This window comes from Canis aureus, chromosome 19 (genome assembly GCF_053574225.1).
Source record: "Canis aureus isolate CA01 chromosome 19, VMU_Caureus_v.1.0, whole genome shotgun sequence".
Lineage (NCBI taxonomy): Eukaryota > Metazoa > Chordata > Mammalia > Carnivora > Canidae > Canis > Canis aureus.
Window position 1 is genome coordinate 49,257,997 of NC_135629.1, and position 27,938 is coordinate 49,285,934.

A 27,938-nucleotide genomic window follows, 5' to 3' on the forward strand; every position below is an offset into this window, starting at 1 on the left:
ACATCAAAATGTGTGTATTCAATATGTGCAATATTTTGCATATTAGGTATCCCTCAATACAGCTGGGAAAAAAGTACTTAGTCTGACCGACACTTATACTCTCTATCATGCGGAGTCATGCCTGTGTTTGGGAAGCTCCCATACCAAGGGGGGGAGGATTAATCTTGGAAACTGACCATGATGTCCTTTTTGCTGAGACCCAAAAGCAGAATACCGTGCTGGATGTGATCACCTACCATAAAATTCTAGCATTCTGATCCTGGAGGAACTTAATCAAAAACATAAACTTACCTGCCTCCTTCTTTCCTGATTTGGCTACAACAAAAATAAAAACAAAAAAAAAATTTTAATGGAAGAGTCATTACCCCAGACCAGGAAAATGTGACTGTGATGTCTTTGCTTCTCTTGGCTGGATCCCAGGAGGATGATCCCGTGCTGGCTGTGATCACCTACATAGGGCTGAGCCTTTCTCTGCTGTGCCTCCTTCTGGCAGCCCTCACCTTCCTGCTGTGCAAAGCAATCCAGAACACCAGCACCTCCCTCCACCTGCAGCTCACGATCTGCCTCTTCCTGGCCCACCTGCTCTTCCTCACGGCCATTGACAAGACCAAGATCAAGGTATTGACACGGTCTCAAAGGAGACCCAGCCCTGCCACAGAGGATGCTCAGTTCATGGAACTGTGCTGCATTGATATCTTAATAAAATAATCTTGGGTCCCAGGGTTATTTTGAAGAGTAGCCTATTCCACATTGACTAATGAACTAGAAGACAAATCCTCCCCTGACAACTCAACCATATACATGAGCTCTTTCCAATGGCAAGGTATGGAACAGGTCCTGGGGCCACCCTCCTCTCTGACAATCACTCCTGGTGGCACCTTTCTCCTCCCCCAGGTGCTGTGTGCCATCATCGCAGGTGCCTTACACTATCTCTACCTGGCCTCCTTCACCTGGATGCTGCTGGAGGGTCTGCACCTCTTCCTCACTGCACGCAACCTGACAGTGGTCAACTACTCCAGTGTGAACAAGTTCATGAAGAAGCTCATGTTCCCTGTGGGCTATGGAGTCCCGGCTATAATTGTGGCCATTTCTGCTGCATCCAGGCCTCACCTTTATAGAACATCTAATCGGTGAGCTCAACTCTCACCCTGTGCTGTGGATAGTTTTAAGGGCAGTGTTAACGATAATGATTGGAATATCCGTGTCAAACTCACTCTCCTTTCCCCTTGGCTGTAATAGCTCTAACCTCTTTCCTGGTGAGACAGAGAAAGGTGATGGTAAGAGTAAGGAAGGTTCTGGAAAGAGGGCATTTTGTGATTAGGTCCCAGCTTCTTCCTTCCCATAATATGGGACCTCAAGTTCTCAAGTCTTGGCCACCCCATTAGTGAAATGGGAATAACAGTTGTCCCCATGGCCCCACCCTCACCATGGTGTGACTACAATCGTAAAATGTTTAGCGTAGCATTAACACATGATAGTAAAGAATCGAAGCCTTTGTTGTCACCGGCTGACCTTTTCAGATGTTGAAAAAGTGTTAGGAAAAGGTGTTTATTTCATGTTCTTCTCTGATCTCTCTTTTGGCCCCTTTTCCCATTGTTCCCAGCTGCTGGCTCAACCTGGACAAGGGATTCATCTGGAGTTTCCTGGGCCCTGTCTGTGCCATTATCTGTGTGAGTGAGTATGTGGCTCCAGTGTTACCAACCAAAGAAGCACCAGGCACACATTTTTGTCAGTTCTATGAATTTACTTCCCCACCTACTACCCATTCAATCCTACATGCAGGGAGGTACGGATTGTGTGCAGTTTATAGCGAACACAGTGCATTATTTTAACTTGCATTCTGCATGATCCATGTCATTCCTGCAGGTGAATTTAGTTATTTTTCTCCTGATCCTTTGGATTTTAAAAAAGAAACTTTCCTCTCTCAATAGTGAAGTGTCAACCATCCAGAATATAAGGTAAGGTGGGGTAAATGGTATTTTCTGACCGCACTCCCCTTTTTCTGTACTTAGTCTCACTAGTTCCTCTTGTGTATCCACACACACATACACCCCACAACCAAGCTCCAGGACCTAGCAAAGCCAACTGCCATCTCCCAGTGTCACCGTTAATGAAAGGCATTATTATACAGTATTAGCTGTACTACAGACTAAGCTTCGGTGACAAAAGAGCCCCAAAAAGGAGTGAAATAGAAGTTTATTTCATTTGCCTGTCACAGTCCAGAGGTGAATAAACCAGGACCGATGGGGAAGCTCTGCTCCACAAAGTAATCCAGAGACTCGAGTCCTTTCTATTTTATTGCTCCACATTTCCCAGGATGTTTCTTTGCCAGTATCGCATCCATGGAAAGAAGTTGAGCTGCATGTTCCCCATTTGCCCGGATCTCAAGGGCTAGACCTTGATCACACAGTGACATCTACCTTCTACTATCGGGAAATGTAGTCTCTAACTGGGTAGCCATGTGTCCTTGATAAAATTCAAAAAAGGAAGGATCCAACACTAAAATGAAGAAGAGGAGAACGGGAGGGGAAAAAGCCAACAATTTCTGCTACATAACATAATATGTAATAGCTGTGGGTAGGATTTGGATTTTTTTTTTAAGTTTTACTCTTTTTTTCTTTTTTTTTTTTTTTGTTTTGTTTTGTTTTTTCAAGATTTTATTTATTTATTCATGAAAGACACAAACACACACAGAGAGAGAGAGAGAGAGGCAGAGACACAGGCAGAGGGAGAAGCAGGCTCCACGCAGGGAGCCCGACGTGGGACTCGACCTGGGTCTCCAGGATCACACCCTGGGCTGAAGGCGGCACTAAACAGCTGAGCCACCCGGGCTGCCCTAGGATTTGGATTAAAATACATTTTGTATGATACTATTTCGAAACATTTTGGACGATGAGCAGCATCCATTTTATGTGAACATGTAATTTGTTGTTGATTTCACTGTAATCACAAAAATAGTGCATTTGTTAAATATTTTTTCAAAGTTTTTAAAATATATCAAGTAAAATCTGAAAGCAGCTAGCTCCCCTCTTTCTTTGCTACTTCCACTTCTCAGGAAAGCCAGAGGTAACTGTATGATATGTATAAAATTTTCCCCAGACCTTTTTCTGGGCTGTGAATTTTCTCTAGAACAGATGGGCATCCACACAATAGCGCCACACTATGCAAATTGTTCCCCAACTAGTTTTTCTCACTTATGTATTACTATGTTTTCTAATTAGGGATACATAGATACATAAGTAAGGTGACCTTACATCCTAGTTTGCCTGGGATAGTCCGTTTATGCTCATTGTAATCATAAATTAGCACTTCTGTCTCAAAAGCCTCCCTGTCTGAATAATAAATTATATGACACTTCATCTATAAGTGATATAATGAGAGAGATAAAGAGCACCTGGTTTTAGAATGCTTTATGTATGTACTAATTTTGTTCTACATACTGTCCAAAACACTTTACATATGTCAAAATCCTATTTATTATATATATTATAAAGATTAGGAAATTGAGTTACAGAAAGGCAAACTGATTTGCCCAAAGTCACCAGCTGGTTAGTTCTGCCTTGGATTTAAACCCAGCCAGTCTAGCTCCAGAGTCCCTGCCATTAACAACTACATGATAGGGTGTCCATGTCCACTATTAGCCTTTTCACGTCATTGTGAATGACCCCTCAGGATGCTGACATTCAAGGCAACAGCTCAGCTCTTCATCTTGGGCTGCACGTGGTGCCTAGGCATCCTGCAGGTGGGTCCAGCTGCCTACGTCATGGCTTACCTCTTCACCATCATCAACAGCCTGCAGGGCTTCTTCATTTTCCTGGTCTACTGCCTCCTCAGCCAGCAGGTAAACAACAACCCCTTTTGTTATTGTCATAAAGTCAAGAAATATTTGGTGGTATGTACTTTAAGGAACATTTAAACCTATGTTCTCTAAATTTTCATATGAGATGTGAGCCATGTGTAAACACTATCCATGTTTTCTCTTCTTTAAGATGTTATCGATTGTAAGATGCATCAACTTATTAACAGCTTTCAGAAAGCAAACAATTGCTACATCAAGGAAATATTTTTCTTCAGCTTTTCCATTTGTAATAGTCAGCTACTGCTGAGTAACAAACAATCTCAAAAATCTCAGTACCCTAAACACAAATATTTACTTTTCTCATTTTCAAGTCTGAAGGTTGATTGAGGTTAGCTGATCTTGTCTGGGTTCAGCTCAGCTTGGTTCCAGGATCCAGATCAACAAATCATGTTCAGGTCTGCTCCTTGTGACTCATTCTCAGGCTTGGCATAAATGGGACAGAAACCTAGGATATGTTCTCTCATGATAGTGGCAAAATCACAAAAAGATAAGCCCTACTGGGCAAGGCCATTTCAAGCCTTGTGGTCCTCCTTACATCCCTTCCACTGATATTCCATTGGCCAAGGAAAGTCATATGTCCAAGTCTGAAGTCAAGGGAGGATAACCCTCCACCCACCATGAAACTAAGTAAGTATTACACCATGAGGGTGTAATACTATGACAGATGAATGAATCATTGAAAGCTGTAATGCAATCTGCCACACCACTTAAACACACGAATTCTTAAATACAGTTCCATGTGATGTATAGTCTCCATACTAATATGTGTTAATAGCTCTATGACAGCATTACATAATAAGTTAATTTTTCCCAACATGTTACTATGGACATTTTCAAGCATACCAAAAAGGTTAAATGAATTATGCAATGAACACATATATGCCAATCACTTCAATTACTGTCGTGCTATATTTGTTTTGTCACATGGTCTATCCACATTTCCATTCTTCTACCCATTCTCCACTGCTAAGTCCCTGGTAACCACTATTCTAATTTCTGGCTCAACTAATTTGACTATCATAGGGATCTCATATATGTGGAATCAGACAGGATTTGTCCTTTTGTGCCTGGGTTCTTTCACTCTGCATAATGTCTTCAAGGTTCATCCATGTTGTAGCCTGTGTCAGAATTTCCTTCCTTTTTAAGGCTCAGTAAATAATATTACATTTTAAAGATATGCCACATGTTGTACAGAAAGTTTTTCAACAATGTCTTTATTCTCTTCCTGATTCACTGGCTTTTCTCTTCACCAATGTTAATAAAAACAATTCCAGTATTTTCTTTGATGTTTCAGGTCCGAAAGTGGTTTGGAGAGATCATAACACCTAAATCTGAGTCTGGGACTTACACACTTTCCACCAGATTTGGCACTGACTCAAAGCCTAGTCAAGTAAGAGGACTTGTGACTTATTCTAATGCTTGCCCCCGCAACACCCAAACCCCCTCTCCTCATCTTAGTATGAGCTCGCTTGTCCAGAGAGAATGGCAAAGAGCTCTTTTCCTGATGACCTGGCTTGCATTTCCCATTCTCACTATATTGTTCCTCAGTGACTCTTCCCTGATCATTGATAATGCTAAAGCTATGTTCTATGTTCCTGGGATCAAGTCCCACATCATCAGGCTCATTGCAGGGAGCCTGTTTCTTCCTTTGCCTATGTCTCTGCCTCTCTCTGCATCTCATATGAATAAATAAATAAAATATTTTTTAAAAAAAGAAGGTATGCCCCTAGTTAAGCAAGATGGGCTCCAAAATTCATAATCCATAAAAACTTTCCCAGTTTCCTTTGTTTACTCCCGTGCGTACACCACCACATCTGCTAGCCAAGGAGCCTTAGAATGTGTCATTTTTAAAATAAACAAAATTGAGAAATTTCTGACACATTGTCTTCTATTTTTCTTGAGCTAATATGTGATATTCTCAGCATTGGAAATACTGAATCACTAAAAAAAAAATCTATCCCTATTTTGGAGGACGGAAAGGAGAATTCACTAAATCTTTCAAAAGGGGCCAAAAGGAAAACAGGACTAGGGAAAAAGGCTTAGGACATTGCAAGTGATCAGAAAAAAGATGTATAAATATTAGGTTAATCACTTCCGATAAGAGTAAACTTATAAAAGGTGCTGGCTACCTGCTGTGACCTTTGAAAGACTTCCTAGATAATCCAAAATAATTCCCAAAGTTTCTGGCATTCCAGTAACTTGCTTCCCATGATGTATATAAGGAAACTTTTTATTAGTAGTACTTAACATTGTGGAAGTTGAATAAGATGATCGTATCCTTTTTTTTTTAAGATTTTATTTACTCACTCATGAGAGACAAAGAGAGGCAGAGACACAGGCAGAGAGAGAGGTAGGCTCCCTGTGGATATCCCGATGTGGGACTTGATCCCAGGACCCCAGGATCACAACCTGAGCCAAAGGCAGACGCTCAACCACTGAGCCAACCACACATCCCATAATTGTATCTTTGAAAGGGGAATATATATAAATATATTAGCTCCCTGTAAGAAATACATTGACTTTAATTAAAAGAATGTTAGGTTTGTATTTTTCTAGGCACAGGATATGATTTAAAAGCTAAAAGAAAGAAAAGAGAAAAAAAGAAAACACCAAAATTCTTTCACTCTCCATGGACAAATTTGCCCTTGGGTTAAATTTCTAGCACTGTTCCCTAGAAACTTGCTAGCATTGAAAGGCCAGTTGTGTAACCAGGCAATATTGTTTGTATAAAAAATCATGTTTGACTGGGCAGGGAGTTGTGTGAATGAACCATCAATAGTAGAAAGGAAATGACAGCTTTGGGCTTCTTGCATACCATGACTCATAACGAGGCCAGGAATCTCTGTCCTCTTGGGCTCCCATAGGAGGTATTGGTTTTCTTGTGGGGCTTGGGAATTTAAACCAAACGCTAACTTGTATGTGGTAAAAATGATATTTGTTGAGTTCTACAATGTGTCAAGATACCGTGGTGGGCAATGGACATACAAAAGGAACAAGACCAGCACAGTCTGCCTCCATGGGCCTTAGAGTTTAGCTTTTCTTCATAGATACAAACCAACTTAAATTCTGGAGCAGGATACTGTGTCTGAATTTTTTTTTAATTCTTCATCTAGGAATTTTGAGAAGTCTTCTCATATAAGCTGAAGAAGGCCAAACCTTACCTAGGATTCCAAATGCTAAGAGATCATGTCATACTTGCCCGCTGAATGGAGCTCCTGTCACCAGGGACTTACTAACAAGCTCTGAACTAACCACAATAACCCAGTTTTTGACCTGTTTGATCAGACACCATTGTTAACTCTCCAGATGACCTCAAGATTATTACCCTCTAACTGCAATAATAAAAAACACACCTACCAGCAACATGACAGATCCCACTGTGCCCATTTTAAGAAGGAAAAGAGGTGGCATTCTGATTCCTAGAAGCCTTCTCTTCTTCTCTTGAAACACCTTGACCCCAGGTCAGCTTGCTTACCAGTCCCGTAATTACCTTAACCCCATAAAACCCTGACAATGAGACCTAATCGGGGAGAAGGTGCCTTTCGAACATGAACTCCTCTTCTCTGTTTTCTGGCCGTTGAATAAATTACCTGTTTGCCATCAAATACTGTTTTGTTATTTGACTACTTGGCAAACGGTATTGAGTAGGCAAAGAGCCTACCACTTCAGCAACATTCTCTGCCTTTAATCTACTTCTGCTTTTTATCTCTGTTTTGTTGGTGATGGTAGTTTATTTTGTTACATCTTTACATCCTTACATCTACCTTCAATCTAAACAGCTTTTGTGGGGGGATGTTTTTCCAGAGCAGGTGAAGAGAAAATATTCAAACTAGAACATTCGACTCCACTTGGAAAGTCATGCCCATGAATCTGGTTGGTTTGGTGAAGAACAAAGCTGAGGATGAGGGAAATTATTACAGCTGGCTAGAAAAGATTTAGGCTTTATTTCCTGAAATGTTTGTTCTGCATATTTGGCTCTCAATAAATGTATGTTGCATTGGATTTCCCTTCACTATGATGTGTTCAGCCAATGCTTGTCCCTGGATGCCCAAATCATGGCCATTGCAAATACTCTTTTGATGTTTTGTTAAGAAGGAAGCCCCTTGAAAGGAGAAAAAATGACTGGGAAATATCAGAAAGGGAGACAGAACATGAAAGACTCCTAACTCTGGGAAACGAACTAGGGATGGTGGAAGGGGAGGTGGGCGGGGGGTGGGGGTGATTGGGTGACGGGCACTGAGGTGGACACTTGATAGGATGAGCACTGGGTGTTATTCTATATGTTGGCAAATTGAACACCAATAAAAAATAAATTTATTAAAAAAAGAAAAGAAAATACAAAAAAATAAAAAGAAGAAGAAGGAAGCCCCTTTCAAGGCCTTTCCTCACATTCTTACACTCATTCATCCTGACCTTGCTCTTTAAACTCATTCAGTCCTTCTGACCATCAACCTCTCCCAAGCCTCCAGTTTTACCTCCTTTCTTATCCAGGCTCAATCTCATGATCAACCATGTCAAATTATTTTCTCCTATACTTTCAACACCTTGCTCCCTTGTTCTTATTCTTTAACTACTTGGGAAAACCTCAATCCAGGACCAATCCAACAATGGCAGTACTGCAGATTGTCTGCTCAGCAGTCATCACCAAATCATATGCTCCTTATTAAAAAAACCTTGGTTGTTTGCAGATTTGGGATGGTGATATGCTTGGACACGGGGGGCCAGTTAAAATTGGTCTAAGCCCAGTAATTCTCAACTAGAGGCAATCCCCCACCCCTACTAGGACATTTGACAATGTCTAGAAACACTTTTTGTTGTCATGACTGGAGAAAGATGGGAAATGCTACTGGCATCTATGTGGTAAAGGCCAGGGATGTTGCCAAACATCATAAAATGCATAAGACAGCCCCCACATAGACACAACAAAGGATATCAATCCCTAAATGTCAGTAGTGCTGAGATTGAGAAACCCTGGTCTAAATTAACCATAGTGATCATACTTTTATTTGTTAAAGATTGTTTTAGGATGGGTACATTTGGACCAATTCTACACAATGGGATATAATAAATACCTACTGGAAAATACTTTTTCTCCTTAATAAAAGAAGGAAAACTCAAGGGAGCCTGGCCATGACTTCCTGGTTTGGACCATTACACAATAATATGATGCTTGGAGAGAAGGTAAATACTGAGAATGGGAGAGTGGAAAGATGGAAATAATTTGGGCTTTTATGACATTGCTGAGCTACTAAACCGAACTTCCAGCTTCCTTCTATGTGAGACAAATTGTTGAGCCACTTTGGGTCAGGTAATGTTACTTCCAGTTCAAAGCATCTTTCCTTCGGAACAAACCGCATCTCTTAACCACTTCTCCACCAGGCCAGTGAGATCCCAGAATCACTTATCTTGGAGTCATTATAAATATATGCTTTCTGATCTAAACAAGACTCTCCACGCTACCTGGAACTTGCTCTTCCTATCCCTAGTCAACTTCCCCTTGTGGAAGGTTACAGGTTTTCAGTTCCTTCCTCAATCCTCATAACCTTTCCCTCTATGTTTCCTCCTACTTCACAGAGATGATAAACACCAGCTGATGAAAACAACCTCAACTTCCTGATATTCTTTACAAATATATCCACATCCATACCCGCCCTTACTTCCTTCCCTCATTGATTCCCATAGTCCTCTCATCCAATCTTCCACAATAGCAAAGGGGTCCCTCCTCGTGTTTAAAGCTAACCCTTTGCTCTGTGATTTGCTCATCCCCTCCTGCCTGTTTGGAGACCTTTCTCTACTGATATCTTCTCTCTCTGTCTTAAGTCTTCCACCTCCCTGAGATCCTCTCTCCTGGTTCTTCCCCAATGGTATTTAAATATGATAATAATAATAAAAAAAGTCAGGAAATTTTTTCTGCAAAGGGCCAAATAACAAATATTTTAGATTTTTCAGAGTATGTGTATGTGGGTGTGGGTGTCCCTTAGAAATGTAACATTCATTTCTAGCTCACTGGCCATACAAAAACAGGTTGCCCTCAGGATTTGACACACACACAAACACACACCACCGCCATGCTATAGTTTGCTGGCTCTTATGCAAAAAAAAGAGAAATGGTAGATTCCAGGAAAATGGCCACTTGTACTTTTCTCAATTCCTCTTAACCCCCTACACTAATATATCTACCTCTTTGAACCAAAAGTCTGCTGAGGCCAATGACAGCTGGGTAAGGATGAGGGTGGTATCTCTAGGGGAATCCCCAAAGGAAAATCTGGGGTTGAAATGTAGCCCCATGCAGCAGGTGGAGAGTCCCAAGACAAGCTGAAGAGCATTCAAGGATAAAGACCAAACACCATCCATCCCAGGAAGAGTCTGGCCCACAGGAGTCCATGGACCTTCTAGGATAGGCCAGCATCACTCCTGTGTGTGTGTATGTGTGTGTGTGCACACACGTGCGTGCAATCCTTCCAAGAACTCCAAGAGGAGCCCTGATCCTAAATCTAGAAGATAGCAAGGAAACTGGGGAGCAATGAGGTGCCTCTGCACACCTGCCTAGTATGCATGTGTATTTCTTGGGGTGGAGAATCCATCCCCTCCCATCACTTGGGAAACTGCCCTTGCTTAGAGTTCTCAACCCCAGGGTCTGAGCCCCAAGAAAAAATGGCAACACCAAGAGGTCTCAGCAACTGAAAGAGGATGGTCCAATGTAATTGAAATTCATCAAAATAGAGTTGCTGAAGTTGACAGACAACTTAAAACAAGAATAACTCCAATAAGAATTGAACATAATCACAAAAGAATGCAAGGAGATTCCAGTGTAGTACCAAACTGCTCTATGGAACTAAGTAAAAATGGAATAGAGGTGCCTGGGTGACTCAGTTGGTTAAGCAGCTGACTCTTGTTTCCAGCTCAGATCATGATCTCACAGTAATAGGACTGAACCCCACATCAGACTCTGCACTCAGATTCTCTCTCCCTCTCCCTCCAGCGCTCTCTCTCTGTCTCTCAAATAAATAAATATATAAAATATTAAAATAAATAAATAAATAGGGGATCCCTGGGTGGCGCAGCGGTTTGGAGCCTGCCTTTGGCCCAGGTCGCGATCCTGGAGACCCGGGATCGAATCCCACGTCAGGCTCCCGGTGCATGGAGCCTGCTTCTCCCTCTGCCTGTGTCTCTGCCTCTCTCTCTCTCTCTCTCTCTGTGACTATCATAAATAAATAAAAATTTAAAAATAAATAAATAAATAAATAAATAAATAAATAAATAGGATGGAATAATTAAAAAGAGAATTTTTTTCTGGATGAATTAAAGAGTGCAGTCACTATGAAGAGCCAAATTAGTGGCTTGGAAGACCACGTGGACGAAATCTCTCAAGGAACAGAGCAAAATGCCAAAAGATGAAAATTATGAAGGAAAAAAATTAGTCTGGGGGTCTCAAGAGATCTGATATAATAGTAATAGGGGGTTTGGGAAGAGTAGGACGGAGGCATTTGGGTCCCTTCTACCCAAAAAAAACCCTCCCTTCCACAATTACCTCTCTCTTTCTCCCTCTCTCCCCACCCCCTTCACAGTCAAAATTCTGGGGAAAAGTTGTTTACACTCTGCTGTCCCTGCTTCCTCCCGCTCTTTCACTGTTCAACCACCACAGTCTGATTTCTGCCTCTAACACACCCAGGATTGGCTTAATGTCCCAAATGCTTCCTCAAGGCTAAAAATAGATGCTTGTCAATCTTTTCTAACTTGACCTTTGGGTCACACTTGACTGCATTGGTCCTCTTTTACTCTTTTTTTTTTTATAATCACTTATTTTTATTTTTTCCAGGTTTGTTGAAGTATAATTAATAGATAAAAATTGTACTACGTGATGATTTGATCTACATATACATTATCCCCTTTCTTTCTTGAGGCTTTCTCTTTTCTTGGTTTTCCTGGTGCCATGCTATCTTATAAGGGTGGTCAACTTATCCCAGTTAGCCCAGGATTTTCCAGCTTTAGCATTGAGTGTCCCACGTCCTAGGAACCCCTCTATCCCTGGCAAACCAGAACCATATCACAAGGTCATCTTCTCCCGTCCCAGTGTGTCTCAATTTGTGCTCCCCCAAGGGCAAACTCTGAGAGAAGGATTCAAGTGTAAGCAGTTTATTTTGGAGGTGATCCCAGGAAAGACCAGCAGGAATGTGAAAAGTGATTCAGGGAAAGAAAGGCAGCCAGTACAAGATGTGTTCAAAGTGTGTTATTGAGCGGCTACCACTTAGGCAATGGAAGCTTAATCCCAGTGGGTACCTCTGGGTGACACACCTCAAACTCGTCTAAGGGATAAGGGAGTTGGGGTATGTGTACACCTAGTCCAGGCTTTGGTTGAGAGCTATTCTAGAAAGCATTTCCCCACTGTCACTTCTCACCTGACTTGTACCAGACCAGGAAGACTCTGGGGGCAGCTGCTGGCCATTAGAAGTCACTGAAAATGTGAGGATCAAGAATATTGATGGGCATGACTACATCTGCTACACACAAGATTCCATTCTTGAACTTCAGCAAAAGTTCATAAAACACCCAAATCTAAATGTGTTCAGGTGTGTCTGGCTGGCTCAGTTGGCAAAACATGCAACTCTTGATCTGAGTGTTGTGGATTTGAGCCTCACATTGGGTGTAGAGATCAATTAAAAATAAAAAATATAAATAAACAAATAAATGTATGTAAGGGGATGCCTGGGTGGCTCAGTAGATTAAGCACCCGACTCTTGATTTCAGCTTATGTCATGATCTCAGAGTCTTGGGATTGAGCCCTGCATCAGTCTCCATGCTCAGTGGGATGTCTGCTTTGGGATTCTCTCTCTCCCTCTCCCTCTCCTCTTCCTCCTGCTTATACTCTCGCTTCTCTCAAATAAATGAATCTTTTAAAAAATGTTTTAAGATTTTATTTATTTGAGAGAGAGAGAATGTAGAGAGGAAAAAACAGACTCCCTGCTGAGAAGGGACCCTGACATGAGACTCGATCCCAGGACCCTGGGATCATCACCCAAGCCGAAGGCAGACACGTACCTGACTGAGCCACCCAGTGCCCCTAAAATTTTATAAAGAAATAAACATATGTGTTATAAGCATTTTTTTTCTTCCTTAGCTCTACTTGCTTAAGTTGAAAACTTAGGGGTAATTCTTTACTCCCTTCTTTCTCTCATACCCTACATCCAAGCCATCAGCAAATGCCATTAGCTTTATCTTCAAAACAGATTCATTTTCTTCCTACCTGATCCCCTTCCTCTCCCATCTACGTTATCATTATAGCCCCAGGAAGGCCACATAGATCATTATCAACAGACCCAGAACTCCATTCCTAGTCTGCCCAGAATATCTGTTCCACCACACCACACCACACTGTTCCTTTCCCATAATTGCCAGCCAAGATAAGAGCTACATGGTTGGGGTCCTCAGGGATAATTCAGGTTTGCAGAAGTCCCTTGAAATGTGGCAGGTGCTGCAGAAAGAAATCAACATTTGTAGGCATAGACTGAGTCCAAATACCAGCTCTGCCACTTACCCATCTCATTCATTTGGGGAATATAAATAATAATAATAAATAATAAATAATAGTGAAAGGGAATAGAAGGGAAGGGAGAAGAAATGGGTAGGAAATATCAGAAAGGGAGACACAACATAAAGACTCCTAACTCTGGGAAACGAACTAGGGGTGGTGGAAGGGGAGGAGGGCAGGGGGTGGGGGTGAGTGGGTGATGGGCACTGAGGGAGGCACTTGGCGGGATGAGCACTGGGTGTTATTCTGTATGTTGGCAATTTGAACACCAATAAAAAATAAATATATTATTTTTAAAAAATGACAATGGGCAAGCCTCAGTCTCCCTAGCTATAAAATAGGGTTGTAATGACCTCACAGTGTCATTGAGAAGATTCAGTGGGAGCTACTGTTTATCTAGCACACAATATATGCTTGATAAACTGTGGGTTTTGTTATCTTTATCCACCAAGAATATCCAACCTTTGCTCCCCTAAACCCAAGGTGGTAAAGGGGACCTTCATACTTATCTCTCTACCTAAAATTATACAATCATGAGAGATGTGGAAGGGAGATAGGTGATAGGTTTGAGCCAGGTGCCCTGTGGAACACCCCCAGCATGACTCAAAGATGTGAACACAGCCCTATTTCCTCATTTTTCAATACACTGGGGGAAGCTGAAGTTTCCTCTTCTGAGATGAAGGAACTTCCCCTGACCCAAATAAACAATCACTTGGACCAACAGCACCCTAGGTAGAGGGCTTAGAACAGGATGCCCACCCACTCTGCAATCTATGGGGTACATGGGGGACTGTTTTCAGTATTGGTGAGTTGGGGCAGGTGTGGAGGTGGAAGGAGGCAAACAGACACGGAAACAAGAAGTGAAGTGAAAGCTAACCTCCCCCACTGACCTTCTGCTCAGAGCCTCCTTGCCGTAATCACCTGCTCTCACTCAATGCAAGGATTCTGCTACTCATCAAGGGTAGCTGTTGGTCAATAAATTGATCAGGTTGGAAAATGTCTACCTACCTTTGAATACAATTCAGAGATTTTCCAAAGGGATTGTTGTGTTACATTGTGTTCAACTGCAAAGTAGAACAAGTCCCATAGGGGGGGTTTTCATTGTCATAATCACTGGAGGAGCACCAATTAGTGGGTATTAGAGGCTGAAATGACGTCTCCCCTAAAATTCACATGTTGAAGTCCTAACCCCCAGTACATCACAATGTAATGTATTTTGAGGTAGAGTCTTTAAAGAGGTAATGAATAAAAATGAAGTCATTACAATGGGCCCTAATGCAATACGACCTGCGTCTTCATAAAAAGAAGAGATCAGGGGATACCTGGGTGGCTCAGTGGTTGAGCGTCTGCCTTCAGCTCAGGGTGTGATCCGGGGTCCTGAGATCAAGTCCCACATCTGGCTCCCCATGGGGAGCCTGCTTAGCCCTCTACCTTAGCCCTTAGCCCTCTTAGAGACTACCTTAGTCTCTGCTTCTCTCTGTTATCTCTCATGAATAAATAAATAAAATCTTTTTATAAAATAAAATAAAAAGAAGAGAATAGGACACAGATACACACAAGGGGAAGTCCATGTGAAGACACAGGGAGAAGAGGGTCATCTAGAAGTCAAGGAGAGACCCCTCACCAGAAACCAACTACTTTGACACTTTGATCTCTGACGTCAGCCTCCAGAACCATGAGATAACAAATTTCTCTCACTTAAGCCAGTCTATGGTGCTTTATTATGGCATCCCCAGCAAACTAACACAGTGGGCAAGTTCACGCAGTGAACATAGTTCACACAGTGAACTGACATTTTGAGTACTAACATTGCACGAGCTAATAGCCCAAGAAGGTCCACTCAGAAGTAAAATGAATTACTTCATCAAAGATCTTTACAAACCACAAACAGCCTAAAGGCACATGCAGGTAGATAGCTCCACTGCTGTCCTGAGAATCTGACCACACATTAAGTCTTGCTTTTCAGCTGGTCTGCTTTCTAGAAGTTTCACAAGTCTTGGAAGAGGCCTGATTCTGTCACCTTAGTTGGGCAAACCTCACCTGGGACATTGAGAAAATTGCCTGTCAAGAATAATTTTTCCCCACCTGCTTCCCAGAAGCTGCTCCACATCAGGCAGGCATTAAGGGAGCCCTGTCCCAGCACACCATGGTCCAGTGGAACCAGGGTATTTTCAGCTCCAGCTCAGTCATTGTCAGACCCAGAGCCCTCAGGGCCAGCACTGCTTCCTAAGAGCCACATTCAGGGACTTGGTGAGCTTCCTCAGACCCCAGAACTAGGAGACAACCTCTAAGACCCAGTACCCCTCCAGCTCACTACCTGCTACAGACTGCATTGTGTGCCCTCACTCAATTCATTTGTTAAATCCTAAGCCTCAATGTGATGGTATAAGGAGGTATTGCCTTTGGGGGGGGGGGGTGATTAGGTCATGAGGATAGAATTCTTGTGCCCTTATAACAAGGACCCCAGAGAGCTCTCACCCTTTCCAGGATGAGAGAACACCACATGAAGATGGCCATCTATGAGTCAGAAAAGTGGGCCCTCACTAAACACTGTGCCTTGATCTTGGACTTCCCAGCTTCTATAACCTCAATAAATAAATCTGTTGTTTATAAGCCATCCAGCTTACAGTATTCTGGTATAGCAGCCTGAACAGACTAAGACATCATCTGATTGAACAAGCCTTCAAGTCCTCGTAGAAATGCTCTCACTTGCACCCTGGGGGACTTGCAAAATCCAAGCTCCTGGTTGCATCTTAGGTATAACCATGTCGGTCCATGGAGAGGTAGAATCTTCCGTGGAAAGGCAGGAGGTACTCATTACCCAAGAGCCAAGGGGCACTCGGTACAGACCCACACCCACCCCCAGCTGTGGGGTTCAACAGGAACATTTCCGCTCACAAATCCAATATGTGGTCTTGTCACAAGACAGATCATTCCAGGTGCCCCCTTTGTTCATGCTGGCACAGTCCTCATCATGGAGGTTGTTGGGTTCCTCTGGGTCCCAAAAGCTGGAAGGAGGAAAAGTGGACATGGGGAGGGATGAATAGGTGGAGCACAGGGCAGGGCAGAGGGGAGTATTTCAGAGCATTATATGTGATACTCTGACAGTGGATACATGACATTGTACAACACTTGGAGTGGACCCCAATGTAAATTCTGGATTTGAGTTGATAATAATATATCCATGTGATTCACCAATTATGACAAATGTGCTGCACAGAATGCAAGAGGTTAATATGAGGGGAAACTGTGCAGGAGAGAAGGAATATAGGAAATATTTCTCTGTACCTTCTGTTCAAATTTTCTGTAAAGAATAGTCTATTAATTAAAGAAAGAATATGGCGGGGGAGGGGGGAGAGGAAAGGCCTTCATGGTTCAAGGCTCTCCCATCCTAATCATCTCTTCAGCTTTTCAGAATTACCTAAAGCTGCCATTCTACCCCCTTCATACCCAGTTTGTCTGCCTTAAATCAGCCCCACCTCCCCATTCACCAGGACAGTCTCCTGCTCCTGAATCCATTTCCTGCATCTGCTGTCAGTTTCTACCTCCTCTTACAAAGAATCCTTCCTTCGCCCCACCAATTCTCCCAACCTTCCAGGTACTGTAATGTCTTAGATCATATTCCCTTAAAGTGGAGACTGCTTTGGCGATTCAGGTGCATGAGATTTATTAAGGGATACTCTCAGGAGAGAAGGAGCAGAAGAAGCAGGATGGGCCAAGGGTAGGAGTTGAGCAGGGATGTGGGTTCAGCCCAATCTGATCTGACTGGGAGCTGTGGAGTATAAGCAGCACCACAGGGTTGTCTGGACTTGTGACAAAGGGTCCAGGCTTCTCTCAGCTGCTCGTTGGCTACGGGCTGACCCCACTGGCAGTGGAGAAATCTTCTAGATGGGCAGACCTCCATTCAACAGAGGAAAACTCTCTAGAGAAAGCATAACGCGAGCCTTTAGCAGCCCTAGCCCTGCTAGGGGAGGGCCACACCACGCCATCTCTATTCACAGAGCTGTGCCTTCTTCCAGGAATCTTTTTTTTTTTTTTTTTTTAGATTTTTATTAATTTATTTCAGAGGGAAAGAAAGAGAAAGAAAGAGAACAAGTGGAAGGGGCAGAGGGAGAGACAATCTCAAGCAGACTTCATGCTGAACACAGAATCCAACAGGGGGCTGGATCTCACCACCCTCATGACCTGAGCTGAAACCAAGAGTCAGACATTTAACCAACTGCGCCACCCAGGCACCCCATTCTTCCCAGAATCACTAATAAAAACTGAGATCCCCTGCCAGAACACTAATATCCCTAATATATAAAGAGCTCTTAGAAATAAATAAAAAGGGGCACTTGAGTGGCTCAGTGGTTGAGCATATGCCTTTGGCTCAAATCATAATCCCAGGATCCTGGGATCTAGTTCCACATCAGGCTCCCCACAGGGAGCTTGCTTCTCCCTCTGCCTATGTTTCTGCCTCTCTCTGTGTCTCTCATGAATAAATAAATAAAATCTTTAAAAAGAAAGAAAGAAGAAGAAAGAAAGAAAGAAAGAAAGAAAGAAAGAAAGAAAGAAAGAAAGAAAGAAAGAAAGAAAGAAAGAAAGAAAGAAAGAAAGAAAGAAAGAAAGAAAGAAAGAAAAAAGAAAGGGCAGCCCGGGTGGCTCAGCAGTTTAGCACCGCCTTCAGCCCAGGGTGTGATCCTGGATATACTGGATCAAGTCCCATGTCGGGCTCCCCGCATGGAGCCTGCTTCTCCCTCTGCCTGTGTCTCTGCTTCTCTCTCTCTCTCTCTCTCTCTCTGTCTCTAATGAATAAATAAAATCTTTAAAATAAATAAATAAACAAAGAAGAAAAAAATCCCAGTATAAAAATATACCAATGATGTGAATAAACACTTCACGGAAAAGTCACTACCTAAAGCTATTAAACATATGAGAAGATGCTCAATCTCAGTCATTATAAGAGAAATGCAAATTAATACTATATTGTGATTCCATTTTCACCTACAATTTAGCCATCAAAATTACAAAAATTGGATGAATTTTTTGTGAAGAAAACCATAGTCAAGCCAGTGAAAGAATAAATTGGTATAACCACTATGGGGGGCAATTTGTTAGCAACTACTCAAAACCCAAATACATACACTCTGAGAAAGTAACACATAACAGCTAAGAGTATAGACTTTAAAGCTAGGTTGAAAGCACATGAGAAAATGCTCCGCATGACTTGCCATCAAGGAAATACAAATCAAACCACAGTGGGATACCACCTCACACCAGTGAGAATGGGGAAAATTAACAAGACAGGAAACAACAAATGTTGGAGAGGATGTGGAGAAAAGGGAACCCTCTTACACTGTTGGTGGGAATGTGAACTGGTGCAGCCACTCTGGAAAACTGTGTGGAGGTTCCTCAAAGAGTTAAAAATAGACCTGCCCTACGACCCAGCAATTGCACTGCTGGGGATTTACCCCAAAGATACTGATGTAGTGAAACACCGAGACACCTGCACCCCGATGTTTCTAGCAGCAATGTCCACAATAGCCAAACTGTGGAAGGAGCCTCAGTGTCCATCGAAAGATGAATGGATAAAGAAGATGTGGTCTATGTATACAATGGAATATTACTCAGCCATTAGAAATGACAAATACCCACCATTCGCTTCAACGTGGATGGAACTGGAGGGTATTATGCTGAGTGAAGTAAGTCAATCGGAGAAGGACAAACATTATATGGTCTCATTCATTTGGAGAATATAAAAAATAGTGAAAGGCTGAGAGGGGCACTTGACGGGATGAGCACTGGGTGATATGCTATATGATATGCTAAATATCACTGTCTGATATGCTATTTTGTATGTATATATAAAATAAAATAAAATAAAATAAAATAAAATAAAATAAAATAAAATAAAATAAAATAAAATAAAATAAAGGTAGGTTGGTTGGCATTGCCACCTGCTAGCTCTCTGACCCGAGGCAGGTTGGTTAACCTCTCTGTGCCTCAGCCTCCTTATCTTTGAAATGGAGATGATAGAAATAAAATAAAATAAAATGGAGATGATAATAATACTTTCCTTATAGGATTTTTTAAAAGATTAAATAAATGGGTTAATATATGTAAAGTACAGAGAGTCAGAGACAGAGACACAGAAATTCTGCTCATCCTTTTGGCAAATCAAAAGCTTCCTTTTCCTCCTGCCCTGTAGCCACCCTTCTTTTCTCCAACTCCTCACCCCACCCCAAACCATTGACCTGTGGACATGTTGTATTTGATCAGTTGTGCTAAAAGGAGATATTACAATGGAGGAACATTTCAAAGGTACAAAGACCAGAAGCCCTGTAGGCAAAACAAAATTAAAAAATGACCTTGGGCCTCCTCTTTCCTGCCTGACCTGGGATTCTAGAGAATCTTCTAGCTTGGACTGTACAAAGACCCACAGGGAGCAGAGGCGCCAAGAGCCCTCAATACTTGCCTCAGAGTGACAGGTGACCCATCCAGCCACTTCCAGTTCCCTTCATGGTCCCTGTCATTCAGCCCCAGCCAGTACACCCGTGGAGAGCCATGAGCCTTGGCCACAAAATTCTGCAAGTACAAACTCCACTCAGCCACCAGTTCGACTACATCAAATATAAATGGTCTAAAAACAGCAATTCAGAGCCAGAACTTGTCAGATTGAATTTAAAAACCAAGACCCAACTATATGCTGTCTACAAAAAAAAAAAAACAAAAAACCACTGAAAATAATGACACGGAGAGACTAATGTAAAAAGATGGGGAAAAATAAACCATGGCAAACATCTGGGCTCAAATCCCAGCTCTGTACTGTGCCTCAGTTTCTTCATCTGTGAAGTAAAAACCATGGACAAATGGTTTTACTATCTAGCTGTGGTAGCATCAAATCATTGCAGTTGCTTACAAAATGCCAATTCTGCTCCACAGGTAGGACTATTTTCCTACCGCCCAAAAGCATAGGAGGACTCGCCTTGTGAGCACAAGTAAGTGGAAGCTTTCAGAGTTGCCTTTCACCATCGAGCGACGGGGACTGTCTGTTACTTCAGCATAACATAACCTCTCCTGACTCACACACTAATTTACAGGGTTATTGTGAGGATTATGTTCATGTAAGATGTAACATGTTTGGAGTGCAGCCTGGAGAATAGAAAGTGCCATGGTTTTATCTCCAGGTTAGAGAAAAAACAGAAACTCGGGATAAGAAACACAATCAGGATTTGAACTCAAGTAGAGCCTGTCTTCTTAACCTTGCTATTAAAAGTCTTAGTGGCTCAAAGGCAATTCCAATTTCTCTCCATGCAGACCAGGGGAGGCTATGTGAATCCCACTGGTTCTCAAGGGCTCGGAAGGGACAGATCACCTGTTCAGCAAAGCTACTGATGATGACCAAGTGAGAGTAATTCTCCTGGCAGAACTTCCGGGCTTCATCCCAGGACTTGGTGCTTGGGGAGAAGTAGTAACACTTGCCCTCAAAGGGAAGCCAACCCTCCGGGCAGGTGACCCTGGTACACTCTGGGGACAGAAGAGGATGCTGTCAGAATGGCCCGCAGAGTCAGAGTCATGTACATAATGTGCCATATACAGTTGTGCAGGCTGTGCACTGCTCAGCTCCAGGGGCAACATTCAGATAGACTGCACTGAGAATTGCCCCCATGGATTTGTGCAGTGTGCCAGCTCTGTCATGCCCCCCATCTCAGGGTCGTTCACCAAGCCCCACTCACCTAATAAGCCCCGAAGTTCTCCTAGGGACTTGTTGGTGTTAGTTCTTACATGGTCAATGTCCTTCTTCAGGCCAGCTAGTCCTGCCATGCCAGTCACTGTCAGCAGAGATGGGCTGGAAGGTTAGAAACCCAAACCTTCATCTACTCACCCATCCACCATGGACTGCAAACACACCAGACAGAAGTAAGATCTGTGCCAATCCCACCCCTCACCCTCTTTCTAGTGGGTGGTAGTAGAACTCAAAATGACACACACAGTGCCTATAGGGTCCTAGAGTGGTTCAGAGGGACTGATGGCCTTGAGGAAGAGTGGAGATGGTGGACTTCCTGGAGGAAGTGGATCTTGTTTTTCTTTAATTTTTATTTATTTGTTCGTGAGAGACAGAGAGAGAGAGAGAGAGAGGCAGAGGGAGAAGCAGGCTCCATGCAGGGAGCCCGATGTGGGACTGGAGCCCAATGTGGGACTCAATCCCAGGTCTCCAGGATCATGAGCTGGGCAGAAGGCAGATGCTAAACCGCTGAGCCACCCAGGGATTCCCAGGAGGTGGGTTTTGAAGGAAGATGGTGACTCAGTATCTGTGAAAGGGAGAGGGAGACTCCACAGGCAGGGGTCACCTTGAAAGCCAAAGTGCACGGGCAAGTGTGCTGGAGAAGGCTATGGTGGTAGAGGTCAAGGCAAACCTTACAGGAGCTAAAGTTCAAAGTAGGATGAGGTCCGATGTCCAGGGCCTTGAATGCTAAGCCAAGAGTTCCGTGTTGGACTCTGGGCAGTGAGAAGCCATCAGTGGGTTTTAAGCAGAAGAGTGGCTTGATCTGAGATGCGCACAGAAGGCATGCCCATAGGATGGAACAATTTTCAGACTTCAACAATCATGGTGAAGGCCATGCCAGCCCAGAAGACTTCTCTACAACTAATGTGTATATTCCCACTACTCCTACACAAACGTGCCTTCTTCCAGCCTGACACCCTTCTCTCTTACCCACTGCCATTCCCAATCCATCTCCAGGTCCAATCAGTTTTACCACCTAAACCTTTCTGCTCCACCCATTTCTCTCCATCCTCATGGCCACAACTCTCAGCCACCATCACCTCCTACCTGTCCAACTGCACCACCCTCCTCCCTTGTACTTATGATGCTACCTCCTACCACAGGGCCTTTGCATATACCTGAAACCCTCAACGTCTCACGTGGTTTATTTTTTTCTCTTCCTTCACTCAGCGGTAGCATCCATTCTCTAGGGAAGCCCTGTATGACCCTCCCAAAGATAAGGTCAAGATCCCTATGAGATTTTTTTCGTAGAATCATCTACCTTTAGACTATTCATTGAGATTTGAAACTTTATATTCATTTGAGTGATAATTTGGTAAATGATTCTCAATACCTGTGCTGTCCAACAGAAATAAAATCTAAACCACATACACAATTTTAAATGTTCCAATGGCCACATATTCTAAGAGTCAAAAGAAGTGGGCAAAATTAATTTGAATATTATTTATTTATTCCAATCTATCCAAAGTATGATTTCAATGAGTAATCAATACTAAAGGTTATTATTATTAATATTGTTGAGGTATTTTGCATTCTTTTTTTGTAGCAAGTCTTTAACTTTGGTGTGTACTTTACAATTACTGTACATCTCAGTTCGGAATGACTACACTGCAAGTGCTCAATAGCCAGTGACTCATGGCCACCATATTGGACAGTAGAGGTCTAGACACACACACACATATGCACACACTCCACAGGAACAGGAACTATACCTGATATGTTTACTATCTTACCCATGTCCTGATACCTAGCACAAAGCTTGGCAACGATGGAATTGGAAATGGTCTTGGAGTTGGGTTTGAGGGGTCATGTTGGGTGTTCAATACACATGGCATGAAGGGTCAGTTGAAAGCACTCACCATTCTCTTGCCACGCCATCTGCTGAAAGGTCAATATCCTCAGCTCTTCCACCACCTCCTGGTCTATAAGGAAGAATCCATCTTGAGCCCAAGTCCTCTCATGCCCCATGATCAATCTCTCCCGATACCCCATCCTCTTTCTACTCACACTTAATCAGGGTCACAGCCAGACCAGTGCAACCCAGGAGCAGCGACACCACCACCAGCAGACACAGGTACACCACCAGTCTCTCCTCCTGGTAGCACCCAGGACACCTGGACTTCTGACTGAGCTGGGACGCTGGAATTGTTGGGGAATGAGGGTGGGGACAAAGAAACCAGTATTGGTGCTTCAGAGAATGAGAAAGAGACACTTGACCCTCTCTCCAAAAACAGAGGGACAGACATATATGGCCATGACTGTATCACCAGATGGGGTCAGCAAGAGAGTGTCAGGAGAAAAGAACCCTGAAGAGGTCCACAAGAGTACATACTGTGCTTCAGGGCCACCCCTCCCCAAATATAGCCCCCTCCCCATTTCCAAATGAAGCCACACCTCCATTCCCATCTCCACTTACAAATCCAACACCATCACCATAACCTAACACAACTACGCCCTAACCTAGAACACTGGAGAGAACTTACTGTGTGCCAAGCATCCTGTCACATCCTTATTATCTTATTGGATCCTTACCCTTATGACACAGATGTAACTATAATTCCCAGTTTGCAAATAAGTAAACTGAGGACCTCTTCAAGTCCAGTGCTGCTCCTAACATTTATGATACATGATCTAGACTCTCCAGCAGCCCCTGCCCAAGCTGCTCCCCATTCTAGGACCTTTGCATTGGGGACAGAGAATGTTTCCCATACCTCCTGGAAGTAGGAAGTGAGGCCTGAAGGGTATCAGGCAGTTACCCTGGGTCCCTCAGGATCTGGTCTAGATCAGAGAGGAGAAGCTTCCAAAGGAGACATTTCTCTGCTCCAAGGTCTCCTTCTGGGACTCTAGGTCTGAATCTAGCATACTTGCGACCATGAAAGAGAAGACAGAGGTACACCTGGAGGGCATGAGGACTTACTAGCTAGGGATGGCTGGAACGGAGGATGTGCCAGATTGACATCTGGGAGGAAGGGAGAGAAAGTTTATTCAAAAATTGTAGAAAGACTGTCTTCCAAGATCAATATCTCCCCCATCCCATCTGATTTGTTCTCTGGTCAGAACTGGGGAACTAGAGGGAGGACTTCCAGATGTCCCCTCCCAGGCTTCTTAAAGTGTTTTCCCACTGCTCACCCAGTTGAGGAGATGTGCGAGTGACAGGGGTGATGTCCAGGCCTAAGAGGTCAGAAAGACAATGGTTATGCAGACCAGGGCTTCATCCAGGTAAACCTAAAGGCCCCAGCCCTAGATTCTCACCTTTGATCTTTGGGGACTTGTAGGGAAGTGGGGGGTTCTCTGTTTTCTTTCCTGGGGGGGGAGGAGGGGGAAGAATTGTTGCTCAGGCCCAGAGCAGGATAAGCCAGCACTGGGTCTCCTGTACCCCCAGCCCCAGCTCACCTGCCCTCGGAGGCCTAGGTGGAGCCATTGAATCTGTGAAAGAGAAGGTCAGAATTAGAACTGGTCTGAGGGTCGGAATAAGATCAGAGGCAGTAATAGAACCAGGACTAAGACTAAAATGGAGGGCTAGGGATAGGGTTGAACATGAGAATTGAATTGGGGTCAGGGATGGGGACAGGATTAAGAAAGAGCGACCAATCATCCTGGATCACCCAGGGCTTGCCCAGTTTTAAAACTGGAAGTGACAGGCACTGAGGGGGGCACTTGATGGGATGAGCACTGGGTGTTATGCTATATGTTGGCAAATTGAACTCCAATAAAAAAAGAAAAGAAAAAAAATAAAACTGGAAGTCTCACATGCCAGGAAATCACTCAGTCCTGGGCAAACTAGGACAGCTGTTAACCCTAAGTTAAAGACACAAGTGAGTCTGGGCTAGAGTTGGAGTCAATGCTATGGTTGGATGAGGATGGGATTGAAGATGGGTTGGGCACAGTGATGGACATGGGAGTAGGATTGTGATTTCGGATGTGGTGGAGATAAAAATTGGGACTGGAGCTGCACTGGGGTATGAGGGGAAAGTCACAGTTAGGTTTTAGTTGTGTTGAAGTAAAATGATGACTTTGGATTTGGAAATAAAGATAGGGGTGGAGACTGGGCTGCAATTGGAGATGGGGAGGAGGCTAACTTTGGGGAAGGGGTGGCACTGATGATCAGTTGGTGGGGTCCCTCTTGGTGGTAGGTTTGAGGATTGTATTGGGACCAAGTGAGAGCCGGGAGACAAACAGCTGAGCCCAGTTCACCTCCTACCTCATTCTGGCCCCACAGTGCCCAGGGACCTCCCAGGCCAGTCTCATTCCTGATTAAGAAGTGATGGATGTGGGGATCCCTGGATGGCTCAGCGGTTTAGCCCCACCTTCAGCCCAGGGCGTGATCCTGGAGACCCAGGATCGAGTCCCACATCAGGCTCCCTGCATGGAGCCTGCTTCTCCCTCTGCCTCTCTCTGTGTCTCTCATGAATAAATAAATAAAATCTTTTAAAAAAAAAAAAAAGAAGTGGTGGATCCAGCACCGCACCCCTCATGGAATGGCCACTGTCCAAGGCTACCAACACAACACAGTCAACACTCAGGGGCCCTGATGGGAGTTGGCTCAGGGAAATCTCAAAGCATTAAGTCTTTTTTTAAAACCTTCACTTTTATATCCACTTATCAGACTCTCGTTGAGCCCTGAGCCAGGCATGGAGCACCCAGGTCTAAAAGTCAATCTGGGCCCAGAGTGTGAATGCAAGGACGTTGGGGAGCCACTGGTGCACTCACAGTTTTATGAAACACCAGCTTTCATGTCTCAGGACCTTTGCATCCTCCACTTCTCTACTGGGCTTCTCTTCCTAACAAACTCCAACTTATCCCTTAAATCCCACTCCAATACCCCCTCCTCTGACCCCAATACTCCAATACTCCTACCACCTAATTCCCCTCAAGATTTCCTTATTCTCTTGATCGCTCCCTCCTCGGACCTGCTCACCTGAGGCTGTGCCCAGAACTGCCTCTCCCATCAGAGAGATACTCCCACCAACATGGTACCTGGCACAAGCTGGGTACACAGGAGGCTGACTCTGTCTCTCATGCCCAGGTAATGTCCCTTGGGGACCCTGCTTTCCCCAGGCCACAGGCCACACATCCCTTCTCCTGGCTTCTGAGAAGTCCTCTTACCTGGCTTGGGAGGAAGGTCCTTATAGGGTGGTGCCATGTTTTCATAATCATCACCATCATCATTGTCCTCCTCTCTGGTCCCTTCCAGAGGAAAGGCAAATGAGAGCCCAGCCCATTCCCTCCTCTGTCCCTCAGGCCCCAGGTTCCAGCCACAGAGTGGGGATACTGTAATCTGGGTCCCGATCATCCCTGGCCCCCAGCTCAAGACTAGCCAGACCATACCTTGCAGGTCCTGGCACCCAGAGTTGGTGTACATGTACATGGCTGCAGCTAACACAGGAGCCTGAGAAGGGAGAACCAGAGCTTGGCAGCTTCTACCTCCTAAGCCTCCAGCTCAGGTGCCTGAGGCTTCTCTCAGTTCCCTTTTTCGTCAAAAGTCAAGTACATGCAAATCCACTTTGAGGGGAACCACCCAAACCATACACACACACACACACACACACACACACACACACACACACCTTTCTTCCAGTTTGGATTCATACACAGAAGTGACAATGACAGTAACCCCTGCATTCTATCAGGCCCCAGGTGGAAAAGATGGATAAGCTCCTTCCTTCATGGAAATTTCCATCAATACAGGACAGACACTGAACTAGTATAAATATAGAAATAAACAATATGGTTTGGGTTTTTATCATATTTCCAATAGTCACTAAGCATTATTTAAAACACAGTAAGATAGGAGCACCTGGGTGGCTCAGTTTTGTTGAGCACCTGAATTCAGTTCAGGTCATGATCCCAGGGTCCTGGAATAGAGTCCCATATCAGGATCCCTGCTGAGTAGGGAGCCTTCTTCTCTCTCTCCCTCTGCTGTTGCCTTGCCTGTGCTCTCTCGCTCTCTCTGACAAATAAAATCTTTGTAAAAAGTAAAAAACAATAAACTAAAACAGAGTAATGGGAGAGGTTGGGGCTAATGTAGAGAGATAAAGAGGGAGGGCCTCCTGGAAGTGACATTTGCAACAAAATGTTAAAGTGATAGGTGCTAAGTGCTCTCTCCTTCCACAGTGAAGTGCTGGGACACTGGTTCAGTTATCCCTGGCTGAATAATGATAGCAAGCTCTTATTATCTCGAAGTCTCTCTGGCTCTGAGTTCAAGAGCAGCTTAGCTGGGTAGTTCTGCCTCAGGACCTCTCATATGCACTCAAGAGGCTCCCTGGGGCTGCAGTCTCTGACGGCTGGGCTGAGGCTGGAGGATCTGCTTCCAAGATGAAGCGCTCTCTCCGAGGGCTGATCAAGTGTCCCTCAATGTGGCAGAGGCCAAGGTGGAAGCCTCTGCACCTTTTATGATTTTGCCATGCAAGTCACAAACTATGATCCTTTTTTCACATGAATCAGCTCAGTCATGGAGGGAGGGGACAACACGAGGATGTGAACAAGAGGATGTAAGGGTCATTGGGGGCTGGTCACCACAGTCATATACACAGAACTTGCAAAGGAAGGTTTTTCGTGTGAGCTTGACATGGACTGGAAGCTATTTAAAAAGTGAAAATTAAAGACAGAAGTCTGTCCACCCCACAGGTAAAGCAAGGGATGAGGATCTGACTCGTAACCAAAACAGCAAGAAGCAAAAGCATGGATTTAGGGGAAGGGGCTGCAGGAGGAGTGGTTGCATGTTTCGATTCAGCACAGATGTGGGAGTTTCCTGTGAGCCAAGTGAAGGCGGTAAAACAACC

General features: G+C 43.9%; 2 protein-coding genes across 6 annotated transcripts in view; one reads left to right on the forward strand and one right to left on the reverse strand.

The window, feature by feature from the left end:
- Positions 1 to 7,861, forward strand: part of ADGRE3 (adhesion G protein-coupled receptor E3) — a 40,130-nt gene extending 32,269 nt beyond the window's left edge. The window contains exons 10-16 of one of the 5 annotated variants that reach the window (XM_077859626.1): positions 421 to 618; positions 895 to 1,130; positions 1,604 to 1,670; positions 1,867 to 1,958; positions 3,673 to 3,841; positions 5,154 to 5,249; positions 6,973 to 7,861. In XM_077859626.1, the coding sequence (XP_077715752.1) occupies positions 421 to 618; positions 895 to 1,130; positions 1,604 to 1,670; positions 1,867 to 1,958; positions 3,673 to 3,841; positions 5,154 to 5,249; positions 6,973 to 6,981 (867 nt within the window). In that variant the 3' untranslated portion in view covers positions 6,982 to 7,861. Of the gene's footprint in view, positions 1 to 420; positions 619 to 894; positions 1,131 to 1,603; positions 1,675 to 1,866; positions 1,959 to 2,654; positions 3,652 to 3,672; positions 3,842 to 5,153; positions 5,250 to 6,972 lie in introns of those variants that run through there. The other 4 variants (XM_077859628.1, XM_077859627.1, XM_077859629.1 and 1 more) reach the window with 4 other exon arrangements.
- Positions 7,862 to 11,312: 3,451 nt separating this feature from the next.
- On the reverse strand, positions 11,313 to 26,594 carry CLEC17A (C-type lectin domain containing 17A). Its single transcript, XM_077859644.1, has 12 exons — positions 26,485 to 26,594; positions 26,263 to 26,343; positions 24,550 to 24,582; positions 24,409 to 24,459; positions 24,286 to 24,327; positions 24,074 to 24,115; positions 23,164 to 23,295; positions 23,016 to 23,078; positions 21,107 to 21,202; positions 20,746 to 20,897; positions 19,846 to 19,955; positions 11,313 to 16,396 (listed from the first exon to the last, which is right to left on the reverse strand). The coding sequence occupies exons 1-12, from the start codon at positions 26,522 to 26,524 to the stop codon at positions 16,264 to 16,266; spliced, it is 975 nt and encodes a 324-aa protein (XP_077715770.1). The 5' UTR covers positions 26,525 to 26,594; the 3' UTR covers positions 11,313 to 16,263.
- Between the last annotated feature and the right edge of the window lie 1,344 nt (positions 26,595 to 27,938).

What these genes read in the sequence shown, in the direction of transcription:
- CLEC17A (XM_077859644.1), bottom strand. Translation starts at nt 26,524, where the DNA reads ATGTACATGTACACCAACTCTGGGTGCCAGGACCTGCAAG. An exon ending in CAAGTCCCCAAAGATCAAAG is followed by an intron (nt 24,328 to 24,408) that starts GTGAGAATCTAG and finishes CTGACCTCTTAG; the next exon opens with GCCTGGACATCACCCCTGTC. An exon ending in AGAACTTCGGGGCTTATTAG is followed by an intron (nt 20,898 to 21,106) that starts GTGAGTGGGGCT and finishes TTCTGTCCCCAG; the next exon opens with AGTGTACCAGGGTCACCTGC.